At 44.8% G+C, this 9009-nt stretch overlaps 1 protein-coding gene across 1 annotated transcript; it reads right to left on the bottom strand.

Moving 5' to 3' along the window:
• Nucleotides 1-6286: 6286 nt before the first annotated feature.
• On the bottom strand, nucleotides 6287-7894 carry ANKRD34C (ankyrin repeat domain 34C). Its single transcript, XM_032624275.1, has one exon. It carries the CDS (start codon nucleotides 7892-7894, stop codon nucleotides 6287-6289), a length of 1608 nt encoding a protein of 535 aa, XP_032480166.1.
• Nucleotides 7895-9009: the final 1115 nt, after the last annotated feature.

Genomic DNA, 9009 nt, shown 5'->3' with positions numbered 1-9009 from the left:
CAGGCAAGTGCCTCAGCTGCCCTCCTGCCCAGCTTGACCCAGGCCTATTCTCCCAAGATGCACATGTCAACTACAAATTGGCACTTGTCGTGGGCACTTGCCATCTACATCTACAAGGATTAAAGCAGGTGCCGCTGCAGCTGCTGACCTTCAACACCCCCTGAAAGGAGTTCAGGTGGAGATCAGGAATGAGGCCCTCTGTGCTCTGGGAAAAACTGGGAGAACAGGTCTTCAGATAGATATTTTCAGGAGCCAATTTTATGAGCCCAATTCTTGCATCTCCTCACATCTAGAAAAACACCGAGATCCTTCCTGGTGACGTCTGCTGCTCCTGATTAGCTGTAACCCTCAGGAGACTTGCAGAACCTCCTGCCAAAAATATGTGCTTGGGCTTCCCTGGTGGTGCAATGGTTAAGAATCTGCCTGCCAATGCAGGGGACACGGGTTCGAGCCCTGGTCCGGGAAGATCCCTCATGCCGCGAAGCAACTAAGCCCGTGCACCACAGCTATTGAGCCTGGGCTGTAGAGCCCACGAGCCACAACTACTGAGCCTGTGTGCCACAACTACTGAAGCCCACATGCCTAGAGCCCGTGCTCTGCAACAAGAGAAGCCACCGCAATGAGAAGCCCGTGCACCGCAACGAAGAGTAGCCCCCGCTCACCGCAACTAGAGAAAGCCTGTGCACAACAAAGACCCAACTCAGCCGAAAACAAACAAATAAATTTATTTAAAAAAAAACAGTGCAAACTGCCAAGTATATTAAAAAATATATATATGTGCTTCATTGTATGTACACCCCCTTCACCAAAATCACATATATACTGACCTTCCCCCCTGCCTCTTTGGAGCAGTTTCTCAGAGCTATGTGAAATGCTGTCTCCCAGGCTGCAGTCCTCATTTTGCCCCAAATAAAACTTAACTCGCAACTCTCACGTTGTACATTTTTTTAAGTCAACACACATCTAGCCACTCCTCTCTAAGGTTTTGCTCTGGAAAGGAGCAAGTTCCACACAAGGGACCCCAACTTCTGAGCCTCCTATAATCTTGGGAATGTACTCCCTCACTCGGGGGGGCCTTGTCCCTCATCACACCTCCACCTCCCCCAGCACTTTCTTCTCCTCCCAGGGGGTCCCTCCTAATCTGTCCTCAGAGGAGCTGGAAACAACATTGACCTCCCTTTCCTGCAGAAAGAAGTGAGGAAAAGACATGCTCAAACTAGTCCTTTCCCCTCCCCCGCTTTTTAAAAATTTTTTAATGGAGTATAGTTGTTTACAATGTTGTGTTAGTTTCTGCTGTACAGCAAAGTGAATCAGCTATACATATACATATATCCCCTGTTTTTTGGATTTCCTTCCCATTTAGGTCACCACAGAGTATTGAGTAGAGTTCCCTGTGCTATACAGTAGGTTCTCATTAGTTATCTATTTTATACAGAGTAGTGTATATATGTCGATCCCAATCTCCCAGTTCATCGCACCCCCGCTTCCCCCCTTGGTATGCATAAGTTTGTTCTCTACATCTGTGTCTCTATTTCACTTTTGCAAATAAGTTCATCTGTACCATTTTTCTAGATTCCAAATATAAGCGATATTATACGATATTTGTTTTTCTCTTTCTGACTTACTTCACTCTGTATGACAGTCTCTAGGTCCATCCAGGTCTCTGCAAATGGCACTATTTCATTTCTTTTTATGGCTGAGTGATATTCCATTGTATATATGTAAATACCACATTTTCTTTATCCATTTGTCTGTTGATGGACACTTAGGTTGCTTCCCTTTTCTCCCCCTCATTAACTGTAGTGTAAGCCCCTCCACCCCCCCGACAGCTGGCCTTTCTTTTTGCCATGCAAGTGCCTGACTTAATTTTGATGGCTGAGGCATCCACTTCAAAGGTGGCCTCCACCTCAGACATGGCTATCTCGATAAATACACATTGCCAGCCACAAAGGACTAAATAAAGAGCCAGGTCATGCCCCCACCCACTCCCCAGCTTTGTTTTAGAGATCTTGGTTGATTTCAGTGACTGACCATTTGGGCCCCTTGTTTTTTCTCTTCTCACACTTTAAATTCCTTCTCTTATGTTTTAAGTTCACTCATGAAGAGTGAGCCCATGAAACCCTAGGTCCTCAGCTTGGACCCCAATAAAAGCAGAACCCCAGGCCTGGGCCCTCTGTCTACCCACAGCCTCACTGTGTGACCCCAGGTGTGCCACGTAATTTTCAGGACCTGTAAGCAACAAACCTTTTTTTTTTCAAAGTTTCCTGATGATTATTGCTGAGGGCTTCTTGCAACCAATAAGAACCACAAGGGCTGGTCCAGCCATAACATTGGTTATCAACAGGCTGAGACGGGCACAAAACAATATAATTTATTTCAACCGTCTAGGAAGGAACCTAGGGGTAAGGTTTGGAACTTTCCAGGGAATCAGGAAGTCTGGATGAAGTCTGAATCACAGAATTCTAGAGTTTAAGAGAGAAGAGAGACCATCCACCTGGTTTATTTGATACTTACCAGCCTGCCCTGGAGTAAGAGCTAAGAGAAATCAGCTTATATTAACATTCATCGACATTAGAAATAGGGCCCAAGGAGGGATATCCAGGGACCTTACCAGTAGCAGATGGCAGGTGCAACCCTGGGGGGAACTGAGCAGAAGGGCCAGAGGAAAAGAATTCACCCCCATTGCGGCAATGCACCTTCTCATTCTTAGCGCTTTTTTTTTAACCAAAAAAGAAACTATACTACCTGTGTAGTTAAAAATTCATTTTCTAAATCACGTGTACATAAAATAGTAGGTGTTTGCTCAGGTCGATGTTACCAGGCAGTCATGCCAAACCCATCTTAAGGAAAAGGTAATATTTATAATTGAGATTTCACTAAGAAAAATGGGAAATACTTACTATTGAAGGATTGTAATATATCTTTTATTGACATATTAGAAATATCTAAACAGTTCCATTACATGGATTTTGATACATCCTTGAGCACATCGTCAGCTCGAGACTAGGATAGAACACTGTAGAGAGCCAGTTCAAGCAACGCACGATACATCTGAAGTACCAACACACACGAAGGAGGAAGTTCAGACAAAACCTGCATTTACTTGATGAAATTCTAAGAGGCTCGATGATGGACTTAAGCAAACAAACAAAGGCTTTAGAATGTCTAGAAATTGAACCCAAATTCCAGATTTGAAACTTTAGACTCACATTCTATAATATATTTTGATAAACATTGCAGAGAGTCTTAAGTAGATGAGTTATTGAAACTAGTTTGTGGCTATCTTCTGTAGTGACCCTAGGCTCCCCCAAATCTCTGATCTAGGAAGTGTGATTCAATCTAAATAGGCTTTTAAAAAGCATCTCTCTGAGGTTTGTTAACACGAAGAAAATTGCCCATGTATGCGTTAACCGTAATTAAGTATTGCAGTGGTTGTCCTAGTTTGGAACAGTCTAATTCAACTAATGCATCGTCAGATAGTGATGAAACAAGGTACTATCCTGATGACCGTCTACAGAAAGGCCAATGGAAAGGTCACAACTGATGGATGCAGGCAGTAAGTGGCATGAGCGTACCTGCTGTGACGCATCTGTGTGATGGATGGACAGGCTATTCCAAACGGGCAACTCATCATGTTTAGTGTTTCACCTAAGCTAATTGCTATGAATGTACCACATTCACTACTTAGGATAAATTAGGCTTTCAAATCTTAGCTAAAGGTTTAGAAAAATTCTCTTATGCAGTGTCTTGCTATCGCCCCAGTTAGATACTATCAATACTGGCAGACGTTGGTTTTAACTGACACTGACGACCATTGGAAAAGTACTTAAAATGTGTAGTGTGTGTGTGTTCCTTTAACGAGCTGCTGAGAACAATGGTTGTCTGTCTGGTTCTCTCTTTAATACATCAGAGTCGTTGCTTTGCCTGTAAACATGTCCAGTTGGTGAGAACTATTACCATCTAAATGGTCCTGAAAAGCGTATGGGTTGGGACACCCAACCCAGGTCATGAGCCCTAGATTTTCACTAGCTTATGTGCTATTCTTCTCATTTTCTTCCCTTCTTGCCAAGTACAAGAGGCCATTAGCACTGAGGTCAAGAATTCTGAAGGCCCACGTTGTATATAAGTCATCTTACTAAGTTACAGTTTGAATCGCCCTTAAGTTAGTGGGACAGCCTAGCCAGCCAGCCAGACCTACACCTTCATGCAGTTTGGTTGCTCTTGGCATATTTCTACCATGTACACAATCGTTCTCCTAGAGCAGTGGTGATCAGCTAAGGTGATATCACCTCCAGGAGATGTCTGGCCACGTCTGAAAGCGTTTTTGGTTGTCACAATTTAGGATGAGGATGCTACTGATATCTAATGGGTAGAGACCAGGAATGCTGCTAAACAGCTTACAACGTACAGGACAGTCTCCCACAGGGAAGAATTATCCAGCCTGAAAGACCCATAGTGCCTTCCCTAAAGGAATTACTAAAGAACAAACACTCGGTGTATTTATAACCATCATTAGCACTTTTGATTGGGATATACAGATACATTTCTAGCAAATGTCATTATAGAAATGGTCTGATATGCAGAGCTTCTGTGGCAGAATTTCTTTACTCTACAAGTGAGTTTAAGGCTCAGTATTGACAGAACCCCTGAGAATCTCAAGGGGCCCTTTGAATATTTCAGCTAGACTTTGCTTCACTTTGTGTAGGGTATTAGGTATTATTTGAGATTTTGAGGCTTCGGAGGTCTAAAGGAGTATGAAAATCAGCTGCCTCTTTTCCAATTACTTCTACCTGTGCCAGGTACAGTTACAGGCACTTTCATACATTATCTCATTTAATTCTCAAACTTGTAAGGTGAAGCATTACTAACCCCATTTTACAGATGAGGGAGTGGAGGCTTGGAGAAGTTAAGCCACTTCCTCAAGGTCACGCAGCTGGTAAATGATGAAATAGAGATACAAACCCAAGTCTCAAAGTCTCTTCTCTTTCCTCTATGTGATGCTATCCCCAAGGACTACTGAATTTTTTTAACCATAGAGCAAACATATCTAAGCAGCATGAAAGAAAACAATAAATGGGAAAATAACCAGAAATATCTTCATCTAGATTGTGACTACATTACACCAAACGTGCTAAATGTCTGCTTCCATTCTTGGGTTCGTACAAAGTGGCTTAAAAAGGCTGTACAGGTTATTTCTACAAATCTCCCATCACATAGTTAATTCAGGCCAAGAAACCAGATGTTCTTGAATTTCCCAGAAAAGTGAAGGGGAAGTGAGAGTTTGCATCCCTTAAAATTTTCAGGCTACAAGTGGTCCCCACTGCCTCTGGCCTGAGAACCATCTACTCTACCTTGTAATATGAGCATCTCCCGTCACCATGTATCATTCTAGTTTGGGGAGATCTTACCAAGTTTTTTTTTTTTTTTAAAGAATAATCAGGAAACGCTTCTTATGGGTCTATTCTATGAGTTGTATGTACAAAACTCCAAATTAGCTAATAGCCCCTGACTGTTTTTCACAAGATTTCAACACAGAACCTGTGTCAGGGCAGGAGGCCAAGGCCAGTTTCATTTCTGGGCAAGATTCGTCTCTGAGGCACCAGGTACTGTGACACAACAGAATTTGGGGGACACGTAGATCTAATATTTGGGGACTCAAAGCACACCCGAATTAGTGTGTGGATAAAGCCTGTTACCGGAGTTCTGAGAGATCTCAACTATGCTACACTAGCCAGTGCCCCATGACATGGTAAGAGGCAGGACCCGAATACCAGAACCTCTCTGATGGGAGAATTCTACTTCTGTTCCTCCAGATGTAACACGGATACCCATATTTAACAGCCCAAAGGTTGGTTTTGAACTTTTGCACATTCGAAAAAGCCTCGTTTTCTTTGTAGGCACTTTATAGATTTATTACACATGACATCCTCCAGATACCATCTTGTGATTTAAATTGTTTGTCTGATAGAAAATAATGGGTGTCAGCCGCTTAGATCATTGTACCTGCGGTGTGACTTTCAAACTCCAAAGGTTTTCTTCCTCTGGAGATTTTTTCATCTCCAAAACCCAATTATACTGGGCTCTTTTCAAGTAGGCCTATAAAAACCCAGATGTTCTTTCAGAAGGGAAGCAGCACCGTTTCCATCTCTTCTGAAGCAGCCACACGCCAACAGTAAGGAGTGATCAAGACGCAGGGACTCTGCATGACCGTGTTGGTCTAGATTATGGTACTTTTCATAAACTACATAGATGTAAAAAAAAAAAAAAAACCTCACTGAAAAAGCTTCTAGGTCATGATTTCTTCAAAGTCAGACAGCTGCTTCATCTGTTCAACTTGCATAGAATGCCTTCTGAGGAGCTTCTTTTTACTTCTCAAGTCAACTCTCTTTGGTGAACTTGGAGCAACAGGTACCATGGATTTTAAGCCACTAGCGAGTGGAGAGGAAGGTTTGCTGCTCGATCTAATATCCGGGATAGGTGGGTTCAGATTTACATTTAAAGGCGGAAGGAAGCCAGGCCTGGTCTGAGAAATTCGGTCTAGTAGCAGAGTTCCGGAACCCCGTCTTTCTAGAAGATGGGGTGGCCTGTGGTGCGCTGAGCTGGGAGATGTGCAGGGCACAGCATCCAGGGCCTCCCTGGAACCCTGGAAAAGAGACAAGTGGGAGTTGTTGAGCTTCTTCCGATCTAAGGGTCCTTTGCCTGATTCAAGGGAAATGGAGTTGGGCGGATCGGCCCCTGGCTGTAAATCTAAATCATAGAGGTCATTTTCCAGCCGTTTGAGGGACACTGCATCTTTGAGAGCAGAGGGGCCTGATGGGCCAATACCACTCTTCTCTTGGTCAATAGGGAGAGTTCCTCTTCTGGCCAGACGTGAGTGGGGAGGCTGACTTTTCTCGTAGGCTGCCTTCCACGAGGCTGGTGCCGAAGAGGCTGGAATCTTCAGAACCTGCTCCGTGACCGTGAGGAAGAGGCTGGGGTCTTTGCCATCAGTACTGTTGGTTCTGGAAAGGGGGCCCCTTTTGGGGAAGGACATGTCACTGATGCTTTTGATGACCTCGCTGTCTGCACCTGCGCCATGGCTCTCATCCTGGCGCACAGAGGCGGCCAACACAGAGGGTGCGATCAGGCCCCAGGGCTCAGATTGGAGCCTCTTCAGTTGAGGCAAACGGGCCCTTTTGAGGTTCCCGACCTTCCTAGTGAGTGACCCAGGTTCATTAGGAGGCTTGGAGGTGTTGCAGCCACCTGGATGCCCTGACTGGAGGCTAAAGAAGTCATCTTCCTTCTCACTGGGTGGAGAGCCTAGGCCTGGAGCCTTCAGTTCAATACCCGAGGGAGATGCACACAGTGGAGGTGACTGTCTGTCTTCCTCTTTGGGTGAAGGAGGGACATTAAGATACTGTTTGGTGGTTTTGGTGCCTGAAGATGATTTATCCGTTGTTATAATAATCACCTCCTTGCCTTTGGCTTTGCAGGCATCCAGGAGATGTTTCAATGCATCCTGGTCATCTGCATTTATTGCGTAAACCAGAGCTGAAGCCCCTGTGCGATCCTCGAGGCTGGGGTCTGCTCCATTCTCCAGTAGCAAGGAGACCACTTCTCCCCCAGCTCTTCTGATGCAAGCATGGATGAGGGCGGTCTTGCCAGACTTATCCTGAATATTGGGGTCTGCCCTGTTGTCCAGCAGGTACTTCACCATCTTGGACTTACTGATGCTCTGCTGGTCCACATGTTTGGTGATACATGCCACCATGAGAGCCGTTTCTCCTTTGTCGTTGCTTTCGTTGATATAAGCACCCCCTTCCAGGAGGAGTCTGGTCAGCCTGAGCCTCCCCAGCCACACGGCCTTTAAAAGGGAGTTTCCATCAGTCCTTAATTCGGTGTTGTCATCCATCATACTGGCTACAGCTTAGAGTCTCTGAGCCACAGTCGCGATCAGACCTAGCAAGGGAAGAAGAGAGAAAAGGGTCATGTATTCTACAGAGCTGATCTGAGCAGCAAGGCTGTTATAGACTCTAGATACAGCCGTGTCCCAGTTTGATCCCAAGTTATGCCACCTTGCTTGGTTATTTAACTTCTCTGGGTTTATTTCTTCATCCGTAACATGGCAGGGGTGACTGTGGTGATAGCGGCAAACTACCTGACTTTGTGAAGATTAAATGAGACAGTGTATATAAAACACGTAACCACACGTTAAGCGGTTGGCATGACGCCTAGGAGAGAGCAAGCAGTAAAACGTGCAAAGCTCTTACTGGGTTGACTGCATGACACTTATCACAAATGCAGTTTTGTGATAACAGAAACTTTGTTTTCTGTCTGTCGGCCTCACTAAAGTCTAAGTTTCCATAAGGAAAGGTCTGAGTCTATCTTGTTCACTGTTGTAGCCTCAGCATTTAGCAATGAGTCACACTTAATAGGTTACCTCATAAATAATGGTTTAATGCAGTGTAGTTCTAGGTGTGCATCAAAAAGACCAGTAGGAAATACACCAAAATGGTGACAGGATTATGAAGAGTTTTCCTTTTTGCTGTACTTCCTAAACTAAACATTTATCACCATTGTCGTAGGGGGGAAATATTGTAAAACAAAAGCAATCCAGCTGTCCATTTCCATGTTGTAGTCCCCAGTATTCGAGCAGATGTCTGAGTTCTCACCCACCTCATTCAGGCTCTCAGAATAGCTCAAATAATGCAATGCTACATCCTCCTCTCTGGTTGAACAGATCTGAGGCAGAGGATGGACAAGGGGATTGCCTTTTTGCTCACGAATGTTAGGAAATAAAGCTCGTTCCAGAGCTCCCCCTGCTGAGGTCTGTCAAACCTGGGTTTTCTGCTTTGCTTCTCCTCATGTCAATTACCTAATTCCTGGACTCAGAGCTTCCAAAATGGGTGTTGGTCATGAGGTCTCCCACGAATAAGGAGAAATGGTCTCCCAGAATTGATGCCCTGCCAGCCCCGGGTCCCTCACTGGCCATGCTCTGCCAGCACGGCCCCTCCATGTGGACTTTTTGTC

The sequence above is a fragment of the Phocoena sinus genome, chromosome 2, assembly GCF_008692025.1.
Source record: "Phocoena sinus isolate mPhoSin1 chromosome 2, mPhoSin1.pri, whole genome shotgun sequence".
In the NCBI taxonomy this organism is placed as follows: Eukaryota; Metazoa; Chordata; class Mammalia; order Artiodactyla; family Phocoenidae; genus Phocoena; species Phocoena sinus.
Note: the sequence above shows the minus strand (reverse complement) of the source record. Positions and strands in the feature narration are given on the sequence as shown.